Source organism: Colletotrichum navitas (genome assembly GCF_030913465.1).
Source record: "Colletotrichum navitas strain CBS 125086 chromosome Unknown LY79scaffold_29, whole genome shotgun sequence".
NCBI classification, from domain to species: domain Eukaryota; kingdom Fungi; phylum Ascomycota; class Sordariomycetes; order Glomerellales; family Glomerellaceae; genus Colletotrichum; species Colletotrichum navitas.
Genome location: NW_026850575.1, coordinates 207,238 through 230,469, shown reverse-complemented (window position 1 = coordinate 230,469; position 23,232 = coordinate 207,238). Strand labels below are relative to the sequence as shown.

The 23,232-nt window shown below is 54.1% G+C and overlaps 8 protein-coding genes across 8 annotated transcripts; 4 read left to right on the top strand and 4 right to left on the bottom strand.

Moving 5' to 3' along the window:
- Window positions 1-2,916: 2,916 nt before the first annotated feature.
- Window positions 2,917-4,407, top strand: LY79DRAFT_669710 (uncharacterized protein; the record flags this gene model as incomplete). Its single annotated transcript, XM_060563684.1, has 3 exons — window positions 2,917-3,158; window positions 3,219-3,907; window positions 3,977-4,407. 3 exons carry the CDS (start codon window positions 2,917-2,919, stop codon window positions 4,405-4,407), a joined length of 1,362 nt encoding a protein of 453 aa, XP_060414222.1.
- A 264-nt stretch (window positions 4,408-4,671) lies between these two features.
- Window positions 4,672-5,114, top strand: LY79DRAFT_553883 (uncharacterized protein; the record flags this gene model as incomplete). Its single annotated transcript, XM_060557820.1, has 1 exon — window positions 4,672-5,114. A coding segment is annotated over exon 1 (185 nt), but the record flags the coding sequence as incomplete, so codon positions are not given.
- Window positions 5,115-7,710: 2,596 nt separating this feature from the next.
- Window positions 7,711-9,491, bottom strand: LY79DRAFT_553880 (uncharacterized protein). Its single transcript, XM_060557819.1, has 2 exons — window positions 9,075-9,491; window positions 7,711-8,963 (listed from the first exon to the last, which is right to left on the bottom strand). The coding sequence occupies exons 1-2, from the start codon at window positions 9,322-9,324 to the stop codon at window positions 8,152-8,154; spliced, it is 1,062 nt and encodes a 353-aa protein (XP_060414220.1). The 5' UTR covers window positions 9,325-9,491; the 3' UTR covers window positions 7,711-8,151.
- A 1,223-nt stretch (window positions 9,492-10,714) lies between these two features.
- Window positions 10,715-12,512, bottom strand: LY79DRAFT_669708 (ankyrin repeat-containing domain protein; the record flags this gene model as incomplete). Its single annotated transcript, XM_060563683.1, has 4 exons — window positions 10,715-11,032; window positions 11,102-11,247; window positions 11,304-11,885; window positions 12,077-12,512. 4 exons carry the CDS (start codon window positions 12,510-12,512, stop codon window positions 10,715-10,717), a joined length of 1,482 nt encoding a protein of 493 aa, XP_060414219.1.
- Window positions 12,513-13,888: 1,376 nt separating this feature from the next.
- Window positions 13,889-15,486, top strand: LY79DRAFT_199003 (uncharacterized protein). The gene is made up of 4 exons (XM_060551442.1): window positions 13,889-14,165; window positions 14,271-14,484; window positions 14,546-14,850; window positions 14,913-15,486. The coding sequence occupies exons 2-4, from the start codon at window positions 14,271-14,273 to the stop codon at window positions 15,249-15,251; spliced, it is 858 nt and encodes a 285-aa protein (XP_060414218.1). The 5' UTR covers window positions 13,889-14,165; the 3' UTR covers window positions 15,252-15,486.
- A 1,523-nt stretch (window positions 15,487-17,009) lies between these two features.
- On the top strand, window positions 17,010-18,195 carry LY79DRAFT_553874 (uncharacterized protein). The gene has a single exon (XM_060557818.1). It carries the CDS (start codon window positions 17,447-17,449, stop codon window positions 17,984-17,986), a length of 540 nt encoding a protein of 179 aa, XP_060414217.1. The 5' UTR covers window positions 17,010-17,446; the 3' UTR covers window positions 17,987-18,195.
- Window positions 18,196-18,403: 208 nt separating this feature from the next.
- Window positions 18,404-20,209, bottom strand: LY79DRAFT_553872 (uncharacterized protein). The gene is made up of 3 exons (XM_060557817.1): window positions 19,804-20,209; window positions 18,619-19,426; window positions 18,404-18,537 (listed from the first exon to the last, which is right to left on the bottom strand). Exons 1-2 carry the CDS (start codon window positions 19,865-19,867, stop codon window positions 18,810-18,812), a joined length of 681 nt encoding a protein of 226 aa, XP_060414216.1. The 5' UTR covers window positions 19,868-20,209; the 3' UTR covers window positions 18,404-18,537; window positions 18,619-18,809.
- A 1,691-nt stretch (window positions 20,210-21,900) lies between these two features.
- Window positions 21,901-22,686, bottom strand: LY79DRAFT_553868 (uncharacterized protein; the record flags this gene model as incomplete). The annotated part of the gene is made up of 3 exons (XM_060557816.1): window positions 22,447-22,686; window positions 22,289-22,401; window positions 21,901-22,259 (listed from the first exon to the last, which is right to left on the bottom strand). Coding segments are annotated over exons 1-3 (596 nt in total), but the record flags the coding sequence as incomplete, so codon positions are not given.
- Between the last annotated feature and the right edge of the window lie 546 nt (window positions 22,687-23,232).

The following is a 23,232-nucleotide window of genomic DNA, read 5'->3' as shown; positions in this document are numbered from 1 at the left end:
CTTAAAAGCGGGCGAAAGTGCAAGAGGGGCTTTCGGCTTCCTGTTTCGTCCATAGTGGTGGGACACGGGGATCTCCACAGGCAGGCGCGACCTGGGGGTCGCTGCAGGTACCGAGTGGAGATCATTCTTGGCGCTCCTGGGATGCAACAGTACCCGACTTGGGTAGGTAATATAACGTACCATACCTACCGGGTGACGAATAGTGGTTTAGGTAGAAGCAGGCAGGTGCAAGGAACTCAGGTGGGCCTAGACAGCTGCTCCCTAGGTAGCAGCTTATCCGTATAGTAGGCACCTAGGAACGTACCTCACCGCTCACCCTCGTGCTTTGCTGAGGTAAACCGTCCCCAAGGAAACCTCCCATCGCCTTCCAACACACACTCCCCAAGCCTCACGATCCCTCACTGACACTCTCACCCCTGGCCAATGCGCGTGCGCCCCCTATCTCCTCTTCCTCTCAAACCACAGTAAACGCCGCTGCAGCCGAACGTCTCCGTCCCAAGGGGCCCCGGGGGCTCCGGGGCCTTGCCGTCATCCGAAGTTGTCGTTTGAAAGATTAGGTTTTACTAGATGCTTGGAGCCGTCATTGTTCCAAGCTTGCAGGCTAATTACCTATCGCAGAACCCTTTACATCGAGTCCCGCCGTACGGAACTACCATGCATGCCCGGTCAAGCCAAATGAGCTAACCGAACCCCAGTGCAGACGAGGAAGCCGATACACCGCACGGTTATGTCGTTATCTGCAGGATAGAATCTATAAGGAACCGGCTTTTCTTCTTCATTTTGTGGAACAGTATCTGTGTACGGTGGAGACTGTGATGCGTTGCAGCGCGCCCACCGAATTCAGTCGAGCGCTACAGATATCAATGTGATACCTATGACGGCTGCTGTTAGGATTACTGTGCGGCTAGCCGGCCGTTGCGCTCGCTAGCACGGCATGTCTTGGCCGTCTGGACGGATCGGCGCCAATCATTCCTTTGCCGCTCTCTCCCGATCAGGCTTGAGACCGCTCTGGTGTCGCCGGTATCCGCATAGAGAACAAGGCCGGAAACACAGCGCGGTTCGGAGATGGTCAGGCGGCGTCGCCAATCACCAAGACGGAAGGCTGGAAACGCCCAACCGTCGACGAACATGACGATGTGGACGTTGCGTCTTTTGCGTGTATTCGCAAGTATGTGGGCGTCGGCCCCAGAATCCGATGTGAAGCCGGGCGTTCCGAGGCAAATCATTGACGATCGCAAATATGCTTAGCATGAGGTGCTAAAGTGATGGCGACTCAGGTGTCGGTCGAATCTAGTCTGCAGTATACCAGGTGTTCCTCTCTTAACTGGGGGCTGCGGCACAACGGCACAATGGCAAACTCGTCTTGATTCCTCATCATCTTACAGGCCCTGTCAACCCAAAGACGACCCGCGAAAGGGGTGGTCACGCTACGCTGATGCAGGCATCGAGGAGCGAAGTGCATCTGGGAGAGAGATTGCGATGGAGCAGGGGAGGCATCGCTCAGCCTGTCTACGGATAACGGCGCACGCGAGGCGAGGAGGACCCGCGCTTAACGGGACGGGCAAGACCAAAAATGTCGTCCAGTGCGTCTCGTTTCGCTTCATCGACGCGTCGGGCGAAACGCTATTTGCATGATGTGCGTGAGACGAAGGTCTATCATTGGCTCGCTAAGCCGCGCCGGGGCTCATGTGGAGACTCCATGACCCCATTCTGCGACGACAGGAGCCGCATCGGACCCTGCGACGGCAGGGCCAGGAACCGGACGGGGGGTTCTTGACAGCACTTCTCCAACGCCCAATCCCTAGGCACTCCTTTCCACCCCTGCCAATACTCGGGTTCCTTCTTTTCCTTCTCTTTCTCTTTTTCCCCTGTCCCATGCATCATAGATTGGACGAAGAGTGTGAGAGAGAGAGAGAGAGAGAGAGTCAGACAGACGGAGAGAGACGGCCACACACTGACGTTGGCCGAACCGCTCTGTTCGACTCAACTTGGTTACATCACCCACCTGCCATCTGGTTGAGACGGTATTTCTGTCCGTCATCGACGGCCATTGTCCACGCGCCAACCTTCACCCCTGTTCGGACCGTAGCTTGAACGCACCCGGTTTTGCGCTGCAAGACCCCTGCAAAAGTTGGATTCCAATTCCTTCTTCTTCCGTCTCCGCCAGAGGCGTCTTGCCTCACCAGCTAAGCTGTTGCAAGCCATCTCATCAGACAGATGCTACCTGTTTTCTACGGATGTCCTCGTGTACGGTCTCAAGCGTGTTCCTTCTCACTCACGACCGAACCACCCCCCCGTCATGCACTCCTACGCCTCTCTCCCTCCAAAGCGGGCCGGCCTGCCATTGTCTGCACACAGGGGTCGGATGCTGAGCAACACCAATGTGCTCGCACCCATCCTTGCTGTCGGTTTGAGCCACGCCTACACTACGTGCTGTGTGTGCAGTACACCAGACACTACTGCTCCTGTCAATCCTCGTCTCCCCTTCCATGTCCCCTGCGCCGTGTTTTGGACTCGTGGAGACGATAACCCCCTGTCAGGTTTAATGCCAAGACCGACACCCCGGTCTGAACCGGTACCACAGCCCTGCGCATATGGGACTTTAAAGCTTGGCACGGAACGCATATTTGTCTCGTCTCTTCCCTTCTTATTCTCGACCCAAGCTCAGTCTCGATCATTCCTTTCTCTTCAACACTTATTTCCAATCATCCTGTTGCCTCACGCTGGGAGTGTGCCTTCACATTCATTCATTCATTTCTCTTTCCAGCTTGCTATCCTCAGGTGTTGCGACCGTTCATTTCATCCTCTTCGCTTTTTTGGTCTGGAACCAGCCCCTTTCGAACGTCAACTCCTAGTACTTTATTGAAAGCGACTCGGCCGACAACGTCCGATTCATAAAAAGATTCAAAAGACAAGATGCAGATTCAGAAGCTCATTGCCGCCCTTGCGGGCATGGCCGTCGTCGCCGAGGCCTCTGTCACCTTCCTCGACACTCCTTTGAGCGCCGCGTTGGCCAAGCGTCAAAACCGAGGTGGAAACAACGGTAACAACAACAACAACAACGGTGGTGGAAACGAGCTCTGCCTGAACGCGAACAACGTTCAAAAGGGTAGCCAGCAGGCCGGAACGCCCAAACAGGGACAAGCCAACTCCCAGACGTAAGCGAACAGGACTCATCCAGTGCACTAGAAGAAGAAAACACTAACCGAGCTGCCTAGTGACAAAGCCAACTTCATCAACTTCTGTAACAATCAGCAGACCACCGACGGTGAGCAGAAGACTTCAGGTTCTTGCAACGGTATTCCCATGGGCAAGATCCCCTCCAACAACAACATGGTCTCCACCATCATCAAGAACCCCCCTCCCGGCGGCAACCTCCAGGCCAACCAGCAGTTCAATGTCCAGCTCAAGGTCAACAACCTGCAGGCCGGCTCCTTCACCGACGCCCAGTCTACCTACTACTCGGCTCCCCAGGACCTCAACGGCCAAGGCAAGATCATTGGTCACGTTCACGTCACCATTCAGGACATGGGCAACTCCCTGACTCCCCAAAACGCCCTGGACCCCAAGCAGTTCGTCTTCTTCAAGGGTATCGACGATGCCGGTGACGGAAACGGCAACCTTCAGGCCACTGTTACTGGTGGTCTCCCGGCCGGAAACTACCGTGTCTGCACCATGTCCAGTGCCTCCAACCATCAGCCCGTCCTGATGCCTGTCGCCCAGCGTGGCGCTCAGGATGACTGCAACAAGTTCACAGTTGGAGGTGGCGGCGGCAACAATGGCCAGGGCAAAGGCCAGGGCAACAACCAGGGCAACAACCAGGGCAACGGCCAGGGCAACGGCCAGGGCAACAACCAGGGCAACGGCCAGGGCAACGGCCAGGGCAACGGACAGGGCAACGGACAGGGTAAGTAGTCCTGGATCCCCCAAACCTCTGCTTCATCCATTACACCTAGATAGACTGACGGCTCTGCAGGCGGCAGACAAGGTGGTAAGCAACAGAACGGAGCAAGCGCTGGAGGATTCCCTGACAAATCTAACCAATTCCCCGGGAACACAGGCACTGGATCTGGAGCCAAGACTGGAAATGCTAACACTAAGACCCAGGACGGGGACGGCGCCAGTAATTCGGGTACCAACAACGGAAACTCTGGATCCGGCAAGGGAGGTGCGACGGCGAACGCTATCGGCGGGATTCAGGCCCCGGCGGTCACGAACTCTGGCGATAGCAGCCGACCCTTCGCCGTCAACGGCAACACATTCGTGAACAAGGCCGCAGCGGTCCAGCGTGCCTGCGACATTCAACGGAACGGATGCTTCGATGCCATCAACCGCGGAAAACTGACCTCGGGATCCACTGCCGACTGCGACGCCCAGTTCCAGACCTGCACCCAGCAGCTCTCATAGGCTCTCTCTCTCTCCACTTCGACGACAACCGAGGATTGGGATTCTTGCCACGCGGGCCACAGGATACGGGACTTTGGAACTTGGGCCGTTTTTACCAGGACGACAGACAGGCTTCTTTTAGGTTGCCTCGGCGGTTGACCATCCAGAGTTGGCCCACTTGGTGCTTTTGCTTTTCTTTTGGTTGTTGACGAAACTGGTAGGAGGTTGTCGGGATGGGAAGGGTAATGCGGTCTGGCGTGGATGGGTTGTCTTCGTTGTCGCCTCTTTTTTTTTGTCCGACGATGGGAAACCGGCGCCGGGCTTCGATACCACAGACGCATCAACGACACCATTTGGCAAAAACTCCACCCCCTCTCTATATTATTGTTCTAATGTTACCCCCCCTCACTCGACCACCACGACAAAATCTTCACGATCCGTCTTTCTGTACATTTAGAGGGAGTTGTTCTTTTACCCACCCCGTTAGTTGAGGATACGCAGCATGACTTGGAAAGGAATTGGAAGGCACAATTCCAGTAGAGAGTTGCACAGATTTCTTCATTTTTTTTTCTTTTTCTTATTGCTCGGTCCACTGAGATTGATTGACATGTCGTGCCGTTTAGCTTGGGGGTGGTGGGTGTGGGCGGCAGAGTTCCAACCGACGGGTGACAAAACTCTCAACGTTCGAACAGGTTGGCTCGTCTGCCCTTCTGCGCCCTTTGCGCCCTCCCTCCCTCCAACGCCGATATACCGGGGACAGGGAATGCTTGTTCACTCGGTGTGGGTGTGGGTGGGTGGCCGTGGCAGCGGGCTTGCGGCGTCTGATCTGCGTGCGAGTGAGTGTCTCATTCATGCGGCCCGACCGCGTGGAGACGCTAGCTAGGCGCAGAGTTTGGGTGGGGGGGGGGGGGGGGGGGGCGTCGGGGGTGTGCCTGAATGACTAAGCTGAGAACCGCAGGTGTTTTGCGCCCGTAATATCTGGTTCCATGGAGTGAGAGACGCCGGCTTGGCGACCGCTTGGCGACCGAAAGGGGGGGGGGGGGGGGGGGCTTCTACGAAACGCGGAAGCCTCCTCCTCTTACCCCCAGTTTTGGGGGGGTGGGGGGATGGAAAGGGGAAAGACAAGGGGGGACTCAGGCTCAAAAAGATGCATGGTATAATGGTATTCGCACATCGTAGATGGATGCCTTCCTCATGTAGAGTGGGATGGAAGAATCCAGAGTTGAGACGCGTTTCAAGCTTCTATTTTTTCTTTTTTGTTCTTTTTTGAGAGGGTGATCGACTCCCCGGAGTTTGGACGGATGTGAGTGTGTGTGTCGTGCTTAATGCTACGGTATCAGGGAAACGGTACGTACCCCTCCCTGCATATCTACGGATATGTTTGTGTGCTGGTAGAGTGGTCTACTATGTGTACGGATACTGAGAGTCTGCGAGAACAATCATGCCGAGAGAGACACAAGAGAGACGATACAGCATATTATCCATTATTGTTACCATGGTGGGAGTTGCCAAAGAGTTGGGATAGAGGTTCTTCCTTTTCCTCTTAGCGAGGTGGTCCCCCCTCCGGTAGGTGACATGGGGGCCTGGTAAAGGGGGGCAACAGAGTTTGGTTGTTGGTTATTGACCAGGGGAGGATAGCCATGTCAAAGCGTGTCAGATCGCAGATTGCGATATTGACGCTTAAATTTTCTTTTTTATCTTTTGGGGGGGCCCCCGGTCCCTCCCACTTCTCCGTCCTTTCCCTGCACAGCCACAACGTATCCCCCACCCCGGTGCTCACCCGCGATGCTGGCTGATTTGTGTATGCTGAGACTTGGACGGCCTCGACTCGGTGCATAGGGGGAAATAAGAGATTCCGTCCTTTTTGATGACCTAGGTCCCCTTCTCTTTCTAAACGACGCGATCTCGAGAGAGTTGAAAGAATTGAGACGAAGAGGGAATCTCGAGTTGGGGTTTCACGAGACCGGACCCGGTGTGTGTGGCGTCCCGGATGGAAGAGAGGTTTGTTTCTGAGGATGAGGTCGAAATGCACGCGCCTCTGTGTGACTGATTCCACGCAAAGACTTGGCGGCTTTGACCTCGTGGGTTCTTGCTGCCCTTGTCGTCGCCGTGGTCCTTTTTGCCGGTCGCTGGTGATCCCCCGTCTCCCCGGAAGAGGAGGACGAGGACGAGGACGAGGATGTAGCGGCCGGACGGCGCGACGTTTGCAACAGAGGCCACAGTGATGGGACGGAACGCGCCCGTTTCTGTCGGCGTTCTGAGTCCCGGAGGGTTGGGCACGCATTCCGGCCTGTCGGTCGCGGGAGGGTTCGATGGCTGATTCTCCCGGAGACCCGGAGATCCCGGGCCGGGGGGCCGGGGCCACCCCCGCCCCAACCACTCCCGGCACCGTTGGTAAAAGGGACGGCGGCTGAAATCGCCACACGGGACCCAGCTTGGCCTGGGGGCGATGTGGCCCGGCGCCTGAAACTCACCTCGGTCGAACCAAATCGGGGTGCATGGGTCTAGAGGAGACTACCGGTATTGCAGCGGTGCTGATCAGACTAATGGATTTACTTATCTTGCGAAATAGGCCCGGCGAGGAAACCATGCTCCCCCCCCCCCACCCTTTGATGTATTGGACTCGGTTGTCCAAGTGCACCTTGAGATATCGAGGCACTGATACTCGCCCCCACACCCCCTGGAGGACTGACGCACTTGGCATTCATGTGGCAGGGGGAGGGGTTGCCGCGAAATGTTTCCTGATAATATCCGTACACGCGTGGGGAATTTCAGTTTCCAATTTCCCGGCCAAGAGCAAACATTGGCGAACTAGCTGTGGGCAGCAGCAGCAGATTGTGCCCGACGCGGGAGAACCGTTTTTTCCCCCCCTCGGATGCCCCCTTTCGGATTCTACGAGGCGCGCGCATCGAGATTGCAAATCTTCAGGCCTCTGTTTGAATGCAGATGGCCCCAACAAACCAGCCTCAGCTTCAAACAAGTCGGGCCGCAAGGGGGGGGGGGGGGGTGGTGGGTTCCTGGTGAGATAGGGTACGGTTATTGATATTATTGATACCGTAGGTTCTCATTATTGGTACCGTAGCCGATACGAATGCCATGATATCCAGGGAGTAGGGTGGGAGGCTAGGGTTCGCCGTGGGAGACAAGTTCGTGTCAGAAGTAGTACTGTGCATGCTATGTTATCGGTAAGGGGAGATATACGGTATCATTGACCGGGCTCGTCCCCAATCAACATGCCCGCCTTGGGTGACAAAAAATAGTGCCGGTTTCAAGAGCCTCATGGCCTTGGCCTTTCGCAGAGCTGAAAATAGGCAGAGAAAAGAAGGAACATTCTTTTATTTGTATTCAAAACACAGAGCGCCTCGTCGATGCGCCTTTTTTAGTATATCGAAAGCTGTATGACCTATTGCTGCGGCTGTGGTAATAGTAGGAACAATCGGCGCTCTCTTTTTTTCACCAGAGTGCTTGCATTGCCTGTTTTGGGACAGCTGATCGTGCATTCAACGTCCAATCGCCTGGAATGATGACCCAGCTCGGCTCTGTATAATGTTGCACTTGTTCAATGGTCCTCAAAGGGCTTTCCCACATGGTTGAGATAGTATTCCGACCTGCCGCTTCAACCAACAAAGCGTCTCGAATGACCGCTGGCTCCTGGTATTAATGACAGTTAGAGCGCGTTTGCACGTCCGCCATCATCTCTCGGCGAGTACCGGAGGTCGCAGCATGTAAGTAAGCAACACAGGTTCAAAGTATCATTCCGGGTTTCTAGGAGAGCAACGCAACTACAGTTACAAGAACCCCCGCCACGACGGCAGCAACCGCGCGGCCCTGAGGAGGAGCGGCCGACTGAGGAGGAGAAGAAGAAGAAGAAGAAGAAGAAGAAGAAGAAGAAGAAGAGGAAGGTGAAGCAGCGGTCGACGTCCCGGCGGGTGCGGCCGCGGTGTCGACCCGCATGCAGAGGACGTTGGGCTTGCTCACCCGGCCGTTGGTGATGTTCAGCCAGGTGTTGAACATGAAGACCTGCAGCCGGCCCGAGGCATCCTGGTACCCCCGGACGGCGTCCGCGCCGCTGAGCACCCCGCCCTGGAACGTCCAGATGCCCTGCCCGCTCTGGACCGGCGGCGCCTCGTTCAGGGCGTTGTTGGCCGAGGCGGGGTTGGCGTCGGCCGTCGCGGCGCTGAAGGTGAAGGGGCGCCCGGCCCTGTCGGCCCGCGTGGCGGCGCCGAGCGTCGCGTTGCACTCGGGGATGTTGCCCCACTGCGGCACGACGCACTGGTCGCCGTCGAGGTTGTTGCCGTCGTAGTAGAGCGCGTTCAAGCACTCCTCGCCTAGGACGGGCATGCAGTCTGTGCTGCCGGCGTCCGCCTCCGTGTACAGGTCCGTGACGTTGGCCGGGAACAGGTAGTCGAACGCGGTGACGCAGAAGGGCGACGACGACCCCCGCAGCCCGGACGAGATGTTGCCGCCATTGGGCCAAGAGAGGTCGTACGTCGTCACGAAGGTGCTGGGGCTGTCGATGCCGGCGGCCGAGAGGTTGGAGGGCAGACGGGGCAGGGCGAGCTCGGTGACGTTGACGCCTGCGGGGAGGGGTCAGCTTGCTGGGCCGACGCGAACGCGATACCCAGTTCGACCGTGCAAGTCACTGGCGCGAGCGGAAGTTTGATAGGGGGAGGGGAGGGGATGCTCACGCCAAGTCCACTCGTCCTGGCTCAGCTGGGTGCTGCTCGTGCCGCTGTCGGCGAAAGGCCGCAACTTGATTGAACGCGTCGCATTCGGCGCGGCAACGGCTTTCCGGAAGACTTCAGCGGTCTCGGTGTCGACGAACGGCGGCAGCGGCGATCCGAAGGCCGACCCGGGCGCGCGCCACGCGTCGTCGGCCATCGCGGCGCCGGCAGCCAGTACGGCGGACGCCGATATGGCTGCAAATCGGCTCTTCATGATGCTAGGTCCTGGTAGGGTGATTCGAGATGGTGATGGTCAGATTCGAACAGGAGGTCACCGCGGAACTCGACTCCCCTTCTTTCCGGGCAGCATTTCCCTGTTATAAAGGAAAAAAAGGCCTTGCAGGTGTTTCCCGCATCGGGCGTGGGGAGGGCTCGGCGAGCTCGACGCCATGTCTTACCCGTGGTGCAATGCGGCAAACTGCATGTTGTCGAATTCCTTTCTCCGAAAGCGTCTCCCGCGAGCCACAATGTCTTGAAAGGGTACTGATCCACGGCCCTGGAGCGCACCTGCTGGGTCGTTTGCGTCGAACCAGCCCGGATTCCATTGAGCGAGCCTCGATAGGCACATGCGTCTCGGGCAGATGAGGGACCAGGCCCGGATACCTGGCCAGAACGTCACCGATCTTCGCGCCCTTCCTTTTACTTTGACCTGTTCCGTCGTTTTCGTGTTCTCTCATTCAGCCTCCTCTTGTTTTCGTGTCTTGTCGGACGACGGAGAGGAATAAGGGACGAGGGCAGAGGACAGAAAGCATGAGCCTACCAGATTCGTTCCTGACAGCCACCCAGGTTAGGTAAATGATTTAAGTAAAGGATTAAGACAAGACATTGCTCAGTGGCGAGTCAGTACAGTCCTTTCTGGACTACTCGTTCTCTGGATCGAAGTCACCTTCGTCGGTATCTTTACCGACTCCGATACTAAGTTCGCCCCCTCCCACCCAGTCACCATTACTGTGATTCGATTCATTGCCGGAGTCCAGCTCTCTCTGAGCACTCCGCCATTTTCCCGGACAGAAAATCCACCTCGGGAGGACTCCTTCAACTCATGGTCTTCGTTGTGCAAGTCTTTCCGAGCTGGGAAGCATTTGAAACACAGATCATAGTCTTCACATACAGTGCACTGGTACTGCGACCCAACTAGTGGCTGGAGTTAAAAGATTGTCGGTTACTAAGGCAAATCATGAATGGCGCAGTGGATATATGCAGACTTGCTGTGAAGCAGCCATCGCAAAACCAGTAGGTAAAAACGTTCGGTTTTGATTGTGTGTCGTGGCATCCGGAGTCCCACACTTGCGTGGAACCGTCTTTGCCTTCACGCTCCCTCTCATGTGCAGGGGGGCTGCAGCAAGCCCTTCACGTCTTCGTCTTGTTGCTTCGGATTCATCTAGATCTGCGTGTTGCAGGATGGATTCAGCGTTCTTGAGCTTATCATCCACTTCTGCCCCGGCCTCGAGGAGCAGACTAGCACACTCGTGGCTGCCACTCTCGACCGCCATCACCAGGGCGGTGTCGCCATAGTTGGGGCTCTCTAGGTCGTATTCAAAGTTCAAGTCGAGATTTGGTAACGGACGGTGGGCAAGGAGAGGCCTCAAAACATCAGGGAAGTTTCACCTTGCCGACATCATCAACACAGTACCGCAATCGCTCATCTTGTTGACGTCTGCGCCGGATTTGAGAAAGAGGGCCGCGTACTTGGGCGAGTCGTAAGCAGCGTGAAGGGCAGCCCACCCGTTGAAAATTTTCCAATCGATGTTTGCTTTGTGTTCCAGAAGCAACTTGGCGATCTTGATATCAATGTAATAGTAAGCCGCGTTGTACGGGAGAGAATCCGCCTCTTGGGGGTCGTAGTTGACGGATGCGCCTTTTTCGATGAGGAACTCCACCATCCGGAGCCCGCTGAATAAGATGGCAAAAGCCAAGGGCTCCTTGAAGTTCGAGCATTCCCAGGTGTCCGATGAATTCACTTAAGCACCGTTGTCGATGAGAAGGCCGACCATTCCCTTGTCTCCTGTTCGCATGGCCCGGCGGAGAAGTATTTCCTTGTCAGCGTAGAACTGATTGGGCGCCGCACCCTTCTCGATAAGAAGACGGCGGCCTTCTGTGACGTTGGAGAGGTGGCAGAGGACATACAACGGAGTTCCTTTATTGGAATCAACACAGGGACCTGCTCCGTGTTCTAGAAGTACTCGGATGCACTGCAGCCTGCCGTGTTCCGCAGCTCAGACCGGGGGGGAGCTGCCAGGAGTCGCTCGAGGGCTTCAAATTCACCGTTGGAGACGGCCGTGTTGACGACCGACACACCATTTTCGTCCTTATCATTGACGCTCGCTCCTGCGTCGAGAAGCATCTGCACAATCTTGGGCAGCCCGACCTCAGAAGATAACAACAAGGGAGTCCTACCCAGGTTATCTCGCACGCGCAGGTCGACATTGGAGTCCAACAAGAGTTTGACCACTGTCTTCTGTCCCCAAGCAATAGCTGTATGGATAGCCGTCTCATCTGTGTCTTCATTCCTCTTGTTGAGATTGCAGCCTGCTTTGATGAGAGCAGAGACCAAAGAATCAAGACCAGAGGCGGCGGCACGAGAGAGGATGCATTCGGACCAGGTAAAGTCATCAAGAAAGCCAATGCTCTCCAGGAGCTCCTCCACTACACCTTCGTTGCAAGAGGATGTGGCCCAGATGATCGCATCTTGCAATCCCGACTTCTGGGGCTGAACTTTTCCTAGAAGCTGACGCACTATGTATTCGTTACCGTTTCGCGCGGCTTCTGTGATGGCTAACCAAGCGTCTTGTTAAAACCATCTCGAGTCTTCTTCTTCTTCTTCTTCTTTAACTTGCTGAGACATCACGTCTTCCAGCCCCAGCGAGGCTATGAGGGGCAGAGGAGAAACATAGCTTCGATGAATGCGTGTGAGGGGTTCGACATAAGATAATACGCTTCGGCTCATCTGTTCCTCTTTTCCGTACTACGATTGAAGTCAAGCGCAAGCTCGGTGGGTCGATAAGATTCGCAAAGCCGATAGTGTTCGGCCCAAAATCGGACCGCATATTCCAGTAAGTCATCTCCGGGAAGCACGAGGGCCTTTTTAACGACGTCTCCGCTGTACTTGTCGACTGAGAGCTTGGCGTATAGCTGCTGCACTTCCTGGTGCATGAGGTACTTCAAGCAAGTCTTGGCCGAGAAACCGTGAATCGACGGTGGGTTCCCGTCACCGTTTTCACTAGGTATGTTTGTGTCGTAGAAGGAGCTGTGAGAGAACTTGAGAATGCGACCCTCTACGACAATGGCGCCGAAAAACATTCTTGTCACGTCTTGGAGCAGCTGGTCATAGTCGATGTCCAAGACTGGCGTGTTCGAAACTGTCGATGCAGCTAGAGCAGGGCCAAGCGTCTCGACCGTCATTGGTTCAATGGCGTATTTCACCCATCGATAGATTGCGAGTGCCGGTTTCTGTTTGTCAGGCGACAAAGTACCGATCAGAACTGACGAGACAGTCTGTGGCGTGGCGGGATGCAGCTTGTTGATAGTTACGGTGATGTCGGCGATCGGAAGCCCTCGTGGCTTTTCTCGAGACGGTGCAAAACCGGACGTTTCTGGAGCACGCCTTTGAGGTATGGCCCAAGCCCACTGGCATCGGCCCTTTTCGTCGATTGTGTACCCTTTCGGTGGTTCCGGGAAATCCTCCAAGGAGATTACTTACAATTCATGGGGTGAGTCCTTGAATGCCCTGTCCTGGCTTCTTGTGCTGATGACCAGCCGGTAGCTGGAATCAGTGCGGCTTTGATGTTCTAGCACCTTGGCGAGGAATCAATCGCGCCCTTCCTCTACACAGTTTTCAAAGCAGCCCAGGATGATGACGATGTTTTCGATATCTTTACACCGTCTCTATTCTTCGAAGGGCTTGAAAAGAACAGGCAAAGACCAGCTGCGGTAGTATTCCAGGCTCCTAAACACGCGACGAGCCGTTGGGGCCACTTCTGGTTTCGACCACATGCGCCAGGTCGTTTCTGAGAGAAATTGAGCGAGCATGGATTTGATGCTTCTGAGTCTGCTGTCGGACTTGTCGAATTGAAAGTAAAACGCAGCACCTGCGTTTTCGTCTCCCTTTTGGAATCTGTTCAGGGTTGTCGCGTCGTACCAAGTGAACAGGTACTGGGAAACCATCGCCATTCGTGATGCATCTTGCTGGTCGTCTTGGATACATAAAGCAAAGGGGCCCTTCGCCTCATGGAACCTTCTGAAATTTTCGTGAGTGAGGATCCAGTCTAGGAACGGGGGGTTTTTGGGTGCGCCTGGATCCCTGTGATTCTTTGGTAGTCTCGTCGGTGGCGTTAGTGATAACACGGCAAATTAACCGTCGTTGAAGTCATGGCTTGCCATCAGACCTGTGGGCTTGTTAGCTACGAAAAGGATACAGTCGAAAGATTAGCATACCATTGTGCTCCGGTTCGAATTGTGCTCAACATCATGGAGTGTCAGCACTGGGGGCTGCCAAGTCGTCTTTGTCAGGCTGCGAAATGTCTGCTGCGACGAAATAAGATTTCTCTTCCGAGGTAACGGCAATGTTTTCATCTTGCATCCTGTCACGTTGCACTTATTCGATCACGGAAAGTCATAGGAAAACGGCTTGCCTATCTACGCTCTGGACTGCCTGGTCCGGCTCGCAGGTATACGTGTCTCTATGGTGGATCCGGGCGGTGGATATCGGATTAACGGATGTTCCGGTTCCGGTGGGATCCCCGCAAGGCTGCGCGATGCCTTGAAGGCATCGCGACACACCCCCCTCCGCTAAGTGGATTTGGCGATTCTGAGCCGTAATACACCTGAGAAGGCTATATACAGAAGAAATCGTCTTGAAACGATTGAATTTAACTGTGAAAGAGATAATCGTCCGAAAAGGTGGGCTCTGATTAGCCGATTAACCGGCCAGCCCAGCGCCTGCCTTCTTTGATATTATCTCCTTCTTCTAGGCCAGCAAGAGAGCCACTTTTTCCCTCTTCTTTTTCTTCTTCTTCATCAACAACAACAACAACGAAAACAACAGCAAAAACAACCGTACGTATCGCCCTGCCGTCGTTTTCCCCCTTCTTTTTGCGCGCGAGATCCGCCGTGGCTTGCTTCAATTATTGAAGTCTTACACCAGGCTGACCTTTCAAATAGATGCCTCCCAAAAGAAACGAGGAAGCCACACGCGCTCGCACTGCTGCAGCGCGTGCGGCGTCGCTTGCAAAGCGCAAGCAACAGCGCGGGGGTAAGCAGGGGGGCGGCGGTCCCTCCGATCCCCCTGGTGACCAGCCCGTGGCCCCTCCCTCCCCCAGTGCCCTGGCCTGCGGCCGACAAGTCTTCGAGGAGTCCCTCCGGCGGGATACTCAGGGTACATTACTTCCGTTCTCCCCCTCCCCTCCTACACAACGTTTTGCTAACTTCGCTGTCAGCTCAAGCCAAGATCGCAGCCAAGTGCCCGTCAGAGGACAAGGAGGAGGACAAGGGCAAGAAGAAGGTCGCTCAGGACAGGACCCCCGAGCCTGCCCTAAAGAGGGTCGAGTGTATGAGGTGCCTTGCAAGCGCGCTTCATGGTGACTCTTCAGGGTGGTGCGAGCCGGCGGTTGGTAGCCGGTCCCGAAAGTGTAAGCGATGCGCCATTGGCAAGGTGCCTTGCGTCACTATACTGGAGGGATCTGAGCTCCGCCGTTTGGCAGGGGAGTTCTTGGCCGCGAAGCGTGGCAACAGTGCTCCCAGTGTATGTTCCCAGCGCAAGGTTTGTTAGTAGTTTGCTTCTAATATGGTGATACCGTGATATAGATCCTTAGCCGAGCAACTAGCGCGTTGCGAAGCCGTATCGCCTTCGAGGCCAGTCTCCCTCACGGGGATCCTCGAGTCGGTACACAGAGGAGCGACGAGGTGGCGTCAGTAACGCTTAACCCCCAGGCACCGCCTCAGGGCGTGTTTGGTGGTGGATCCGCTGCGAACACGTCGGTCAGCGCAGCGGCGTCTGTTGCCGTTGCGAACGAGGGTCAAGCGGCTGCCATTCGCTCCGCGATTGACGCCCTCGTAGGTGGCTCGCTCCCCGCGGGGCAGCTGCCCGCGTACCAGGTCTTAATGGACCAGTACACGGCTCTTATGAGAGGAAGTAGGTGCTGAATTTAAATAGATTCGTTTGTGGGCTCCCGGTCGGAGCGGCGGAAGGCTGCGCGATCTCTTGAAGACATCGCGACACAGCCCATTCTCATTCGGTTTAGATTTATCAATTTCAAGCGCTGCATCGCCCGTTGGCTTCTTCTCCTCGGCGGCTTTGAGATATTGGAGGGTCCGAAGTTTGAAGAGACTACTGTGCACCAATTGCGACAAAAGCTTGCTTTCCAGAAACCGAGTGTTAGTGTCTTCCACTTGACACGCAATCTTCTTGATTTTCGTTATGAGTCCACTTTGTATCTCGACCCGAAGCTGGACGAGACTGAAAAGGGCTACAGGAACTCAGGGAAAAGGAGGAACGAGAACAACAAGAGCGAAAATCAAGAGAGGTGAAAAGGCAGCAAGAGAGGATACCGGAACGAGACGGCTCTCGTTCAATACAGTTCAGAGACCCAAAAGAACATCTGGACGAGACAGACATGCTTCAATTCAGTTTGAGTGGGGCTGACCCTACGCTAAACACGCCATTGAAGAGAGTCGGGGCACACAGATCTGATACTGGGGATGTGAATAAGAAGGAGAAGAAGAAGAAGTCTTCCTCTGGAAGAGCATCCAAGAAGCCCGAGCCAGAAGTTTTGGAAACGAATTCTGTAAAGGTTCTCAGGGTGTTGAAGCTGCACTACATGCGGACCAGAAGTATAAAGATGGCTACATCGTTTCTCTATGAAAATAATATTCAAAATGGTAATGTAAGCATGCCTCTATCTATGCCTTGGATCTTCCTGTTGACAATGCGGCAACAGACATACAGATTTGCTTCGAATACGAGGGGCTTCCATCGGAGATACAAGACCATGTCTTCCTGGAGCACTTTGGAAAGACACGCGCAGTGGCATTCAATTTGAAAAAGTACTGATGTACGTGAAGTTCCCTATTGTAGCTGTAGAACGCACCAGCAGAAGGGCTTCGAAGCCTCGGGCTCTGGGCCGGCAGGACATGGAGTTTTTCTTTGACTGGCTGTACAACAAAGGTTTGCGGCGAATTATCAAGGTGGAAGTAGATGGCAGTGGCAAGATTCCACACAGCGATGAGTCAATCCAGAATTCGCTGGAAAAAATCGTGGTCGAACATCTCGACTGGCAAAAGACCGATTTGGATCCTCGGGTGATTTGCTAGATCAGCAGCAAAGCCGAAGCCGTGGATTCTGACACTTCTCGCGAGAGTGTCTTGCCTAGAACTAATGACGGCCTTCGCGATGTAACGCTTAAGTGGAGCGGCAACAATGCAATCCTGCGGGCATTGAGCGAGCTTGAAGGGTTGCCGCAGCTGCCGAAACTTGAAGTCGTCAATCTTAATGTTACTGCGCATTCAGATGTAAGTGTTACCCTCACTTTTCAATACTGCCGTTTAATTTGATGTTCTTTTAAATGACGCTGACTGGGTATTCCAGCTATTATACGAAACAAGGGAATGGGTCCAGGAAAACATCAGCGAATTCGAAGTTCGTCTGGATAGAAACGCCAATGAATGCCGCAATGTCGACATTCTGCCCGAAGTACCCGACCCAAACGATTCACAATCTTCAGAAACTCTGTTAGAGAGGAAAACAGGTTTAAAGAGATACGAGCTGCCTAAAGAGGGCAAGATCGTTGTCCTCCCGAAGGAGGATAAAAAGGAAACCGAAATGCCTGTCTCCTCCGGCAGTCTATCCAAAACAGCCGGAACGACCAACCCTGTTACAGAGCACGAGTGGCTCAACTGCGTAGAACGATTCGCTGGTTGTATGGCCTTGTTTTGGAAAGGACACAGTCAAGCGTTCCTATGGATTGTTGAACGCAGGCTGCAATACTGACCTCCGCCTCCTGACTGCTGCAACTCAAAATATGAGTGTCCTTCAAAGCTTGAGACAAGACATTCGACCATCAAGATGCAGGTGCTGGGCAATATTACAGCTCAGCAAGGGGCCATGGTACCGAGATGGCGAGAATGATTTGGAAAGTATGCCCCATGGCCAGGATATACTCGATCCGACTCAAGACACACATCAGTCCAAACAAGGGGCAGTGTACGATTTATGCAGTCTCTGCAGCTCCGGTGTGTTATCATGGGTCAGTCAGGCTCCTGGCCACTTCTTAATGCACTATTAATCGACTTTGCTACACGCCATCGAAGCTGCTTTGGAAAAGAACGCAACCATCATCTCCATGTCGTGGACTATACTAGTGCCACCGGGGGGAAGCAAAGAGAAACAACTTTTGAGTTCGGCGCTGGAAAAGGCATGCAGTCGGAAAGTCCTCATGTTCTGCTCGTCGTCAGACCAGATTTCTGAAACCAAGCATTATCCTTCCGGCTTCAGACGATCAAGGTTCTTCTTGATCGGAGCCGCTCACGATGACGGAAGTGCTTACGGCCATGCCGGGAAGGACAACGATTTCATTTTTCCTGGAGTCAATGTCAATACGAGCAGCGGAGCCAGCCTGTCGGCATACCTTGACGAAAAGGTGTTGTCGAGCAAAGAGTCGACGGGTTCCAGCATTGCCACAGCTCTCGCTGCTGGGCTAGCCGCAATGATCACGTACTCCTTTAAGACGAGTGAATTGGCCATTGTTACAGCCAAAATGCAGCAGGGAAAAGACTACATTGCGGGTCCAGAACTTGTGCAGCCAGGGGATGTTGAGAGGATCGCTCAGCATAGCGTTGTCAAGACGGCATTCAACAAAATCGGTAAAATAGACAACGGGTAGTTCATTAAATTTTGGGACACGTTCGACAAAGCAAGCCGAATTCTCGAGGGCGATAGCACTTGCGAAGACGAGCTCACCTGCATCATGAAGCTTTGCTCGAATCTTATCGAGCATTGGGATACACACGAAAGAGGAAGTAGCAGTTACGTAGCAAGAGAAGACATGCTGGTTTAACAACTACATTCCACTAGGGAAATACCACTTGCGGATTTTAAGACGACGGCTTGTGACTTCGGCTGTACTTTGCAAGTATGGGCTTGGGCACTCGACAGCCAGGCCTTTTCAGGTTCTCCAGCCTCCCCTACGTCCACTTTCTCTTTTGTGGTAACCTGGAAAACCTATGAAGGCATTTTGTTTTCGGTAATAAACGCATATCTCATTTGAGGGAAGGACGGTGCGTTCCGTCTTGATATAATAGTGGCGATGCTGGAGGCCTGGCTCTGGATCAAGAAAACGTCCTGAGCGATCATTTCGGGAAACCCGTCTCGTCTAGCAGTCCCAAGAATGATGAATCCAGGCAGCAGCCCGTCGAGCTTCCGCTTCAAGATTTTCTCGTGATTCGTAGTTAGTTTCGTTTTACTTTTAGTACCTCGTCTATCCCATGCTTGATGGGTATGTTAAGGGGAGCTCACTGAACGAATATTTAACTCTGTATTAGAGCCCGGTGTAGCAACGCCCCTCGGTGATAACCATCCTGGTTTGATATTTTGGTGAGTACATGGCGCCATTCTACATTCCACAAGTTACAATTAACGGTGGGGAGGAAAGATCTCTACCCTCGCTCTTCTCCATAATGTCCTTTGGCAATACTATGTAGTTCTATCTAGCCGGTCCCCCGGAACAGCCTTTCTACACCCAGCAGCCCATCATCTAGTACGTCTAGTCCGTCTTTCCATAGATTATGCGTAACTGGATCAAAGTACTCATCCGACTCAAGTTCGAGGCTTCCGGGCTGACAAGAGGTGTTATGAAAGTTCCCAGCCTGGCATGAGCTTGGACTTAGTGGAAGGCAACAACCTAGGACGGCATCAGTCGTCGTCTCCAGGATGAAATATCCAAGTGTAGTGGGAACCGAGCCCCGTCGATGACTGTCTGTCCACCTGGACCAGAACGGGCAGATTCGACGGAAAACTTCTTCGTCGCTCGGCTCAGAAACCCGTATATTTTTGTGTCGTTGACGAGCAGGACTTTTGCCAACAGGTAGGCCACAGACTCTTGGACATACTGCGTCGTAACTGCAAAACGATGCACCACCCAATGCTTCCGACCCCAGGATAACAATCATGGGATGAAGAGAAAAATGCACGAACGCCTCAAATACGATTGTAGGAGCGATGCCGGAGAGGATCATGTTTGAGGCAAAGTTAGCTCCTTGTGTCAGGGATCTCACTGCGCTTGTTCTAGTGAAGTAGTTTCTTCTTGCGTATTCAAAAATTTTAGCTTCTCGCCTCACGATTAGTCTTGCTCAGGTCATCGGTACGTAGCAGTCATGACGTGGATCTTCAGCCATCAACCTCCGGCGCGGCCTGAAGGGGAGGGAACACGCGGATGGACCGGTCTAAGGGACGACTTGTCCATGTGTGAGGAGAAGAGAAAAAAACAACAACAACAACAACAACAACAGGAAACACGGGCGGATCAATCCGGACAGAGTGAAGCGGTGAAGGTCTTTCGGGGCATTAGGGCGCATGAGTGACCTGATCTTGATGTGTTTTACAAGGTCTAAAGAAAGGGGGCTAAAAAAAAAAAAAAACCCAAGAGCATCTGCAAATTTCTTATGATCGTCTCCCAATGTGATTGATGATTACTATACTTACCTTTTACGGATTTTGACAATGCTAGAGATAACTGGATAACGAGATAACTGAGTGCCGACACCATTGGAAGCACACTCCCTGGAATTAAGATGTCGACGCTCTGGGTATTATGCGTCCTCGAAAGTAGGGATGTTCTGGATACACCGTCGTATGGTGGCGTGTAGTCGATGTTACTGTCGCAATGCTGGGCATCGCCAGCTCTCGCCGATTAAACTCACCCACTCGTGGTCAACTCGGACAGCACGTATCTTGCCTTTCAACCAGGCCACCCGCGATAGCTTCTTTTCTTCTTTACTACGCACGCAAGATTGAGAATAACCACGGTGCCCCAACTATTCATCGCCCCTTTCGCCGGCCTAGGTCCTCTGGTGATGCCAACAGTCACCTTGGGGGTAGTAGGTACGGCGGTGCGAGTTGGCAATGTGGGATTAGATCAGCTCACCGCTTGTGACGTTAACATTGCTTTTCTGGAAACTCTCTCGATGGCGATTGGTTACATCACTCATGGGGACACAAAAGCTTCTTGCTTATTCGTCTTCCCATGTGCCATGCCCTCCCTCCCTCCCTGGTCGCTCCAATCCCTTCAAAGCAGGGGGGGGGGGAGTCAGCAGACTTCGTCTTCCGGGCTTACGCGCAACATGCTGGATGAGAAAACGATGATGATGGCATTTTCGTTCTGTAATACCGGTGGCGCTACTAGCTAGCCTGCCTTTGCCTTATGATCGGCTCGCCCAACTTATTTTTGTTCTTTTCGTGAATATCCGCAGTTTTGCATATGCGCGGAAGAATGACGGGCATGTAAGGTAGCATTACGTGACTCTTCGTACATAGGCGCATCTGCAAGGCGGTCCCGCCCAGGGACACAACGATAATTACCGTACGGTAGTGATGTGGTGGCTCTTCGTACGTACTGTGCAAATGTGTGCATGTCTGATCTGCGATGCGTCGCACAACAATATTGAGCTCCAATCTTCATTCAGACCTCTTTTGCTCTGTTTTTCATTGTATTTCATTTTGTAGCCCGGTTGTCCTGCTTGTGGAGCGTTAAACATGACAACCGGATTGGGTTGTATGGAATGCGTTACTTGCAGAACCGGGGCGACCATGCCACGTCTAATGCACGCCCAGACGCCAAAGGCGCCCAACACGCGACAGGGCGCTCTCCAATACCACCTAGGTAAGTGAGTGATATATTTTCTCGTGGTGGGGATGGGCCCCTCCCCCTCTCCTCGACCCGCCGGATGAGACGACATGCGATATCTCCTCTCAAACCAAGTTCGACTCTGGTCAAACGCACCGGACAACAGCCTGTTCCAGCACCATAATTGCGCGTACCATAAGCGAAAAGCGTCAAGCAAAGGAATCCTGCGAGCCCAACTAGGCGGAGCAACGTGGCCAAGAAAACCGGCAGGAGATGGATGAGTGGATCAGTAACTTGGCATCATGACATATGCAACTACGGTACGCAAGTGGAATCCAAGGAGGGGGGCGCCGACAGCGCAGAGATGTCGAGACAAGAGGAGCCTTATTGGAGGGCGCTCATTACCCTTGTTGTTCAGCAGGGGTGTTAGGCAAATGGGGGTTCTGCATGTGGGCGATGACAGAGGGTGTATCCAATCGTTGAGTGCGAGAATTGCTTTTTCCAACATTATCTTCAGCTAATAATAATATACGGGAAAGGCTGTTAGGAGAGAAGGCGAGGTCGGGTGCCCCCCCCCCCCCCCCCCAGTTTGTGTTGCCAAGGTTGGCAAGGTCGGCGGCGGCTGACGTGTGTGCGTCTCGTGACCTTGAAAGGTAGATCGGCCGTCTCTTCTCGATCGATCGCTCGACTAGATGAGACTGAGACAACGAGCCAGAGCTGTGACGTTGCCGAGGCAAGGGATGACCTGAGGCTCAGGATGAGGCGCTCGGAGGCGTCCAGGGAGCAATGCGTATCGCTCGAGGTTTGGGGTTTGGGCGTTTTTGGGCGAGATTAGCATGGTGGAAGCACCCGCGAGGTGGCATGCATCGCCGGGCCGTGGCCTCGAGGCTGACCCTTATATTCGTGCCAGTAATAAGAGGCGATGGAGAATGAGGCGCGGATACGCCCGCACTTACGACATGCTCCCACACACCTCTGACCTAGGATGGGTGGGCAGACCTATTAACCCGTCACGGCGTTCGATCATGCAAGGTGCTCTCGAAAAGACTCTGCGACGAACCGGCTCCCCCCGCGGCAAGATGCCGGCGGCGAGTGAGTCGAAACACCTCGGGTGAGGGAGGCGTGAGGGCCGTTGAATGCATGGCCAGCCGGTATTATGTCGAACGACAGACACGTGGCAGACAAGAGATGAGCCTTGGTATACGTGTAGATAGAAGACGGCTCTGGACCCAGGGGGTGAAGGAAGAACAGGCGCAAAGCTTTGCGTCCTAGGAATCGAATCGTTTCTCGCTGAACCGGACCCCTCAGGAGTTGGCTGCCCCGTCAGGACCGTAGCATGGGTACCGGGGGGAACATTCGGGAAACCAGGGAGAGCTTCTGGATCACGGAAATCCGCGCGGAAGAAAGGCCGTCATGCTTTTCTTTCCCGCGATCGAAGAGCCAAGGCCCCGACAGGGCTATCGTGATCCTCGAGTCCGCGACGTGGCGCGCCGGGGGCCTACATATAGCATCGCATCCCGGGAAGTGGTGACAAGGGCCCTGCCGCAGCCAAGCGGAAGAGGGCGCGGTCCCGTCGGGGAATGAAGGATCCCGGTTCCGCGCGGGATCTATCGTGTCTTGGCCCATCCTCGCGTCCACGTTCCTTATGTGCCACGCAGAAACGTTCCGGCGGGGGGCATGACTTATGTGTCCTTTTCAGCTGGGCATGTCCAGATGTGCCATTATGAGTCGTGGGGGGGGGGGGGGGGGGGGGGGGGGCTTCCTTAAGAGAGAAACCAGAGACTGGGCTGGAGATACGTAAACGGTAAAGCTATATTGCAAGCATTGGTGTTTTGCCCCCCCCCTCCCCCCCCACGCAATCATATGCGGAGTTACTCTTCACGATACCCGCCCTGAAAGAGAGGAAGTACTTGTCCTTGTGACCCCAGAGGTCGTCACCAGGCTGTGTTACTGGATTCGCTCTACCTAAACTAAGCTGCGGCTACCTACTGCAGAAGCGACACGATCTGATTACCCAAACTCGACGTCCTCCATCTTTTCTTATCACGCCAACAACAACCCTGCCCCACCACACCATCTTCTTCGAATCCCCCTTCTGTGAGAAGTGATGAGAGGGAGGAAAAAAACCATGATTAGAAGACTTGTAAATCGAAAGCTCGCGCGCTAGCGGAGCAACTCCCTTCCATAGAAGCGAAGAATGAAAGCGATAACGAAAAAAACAACAACAACAACAACCAAAAAAGAACCTTCGGTCCCAGCGCTTTCATCGCCCTCCATGCAGTTCCCCT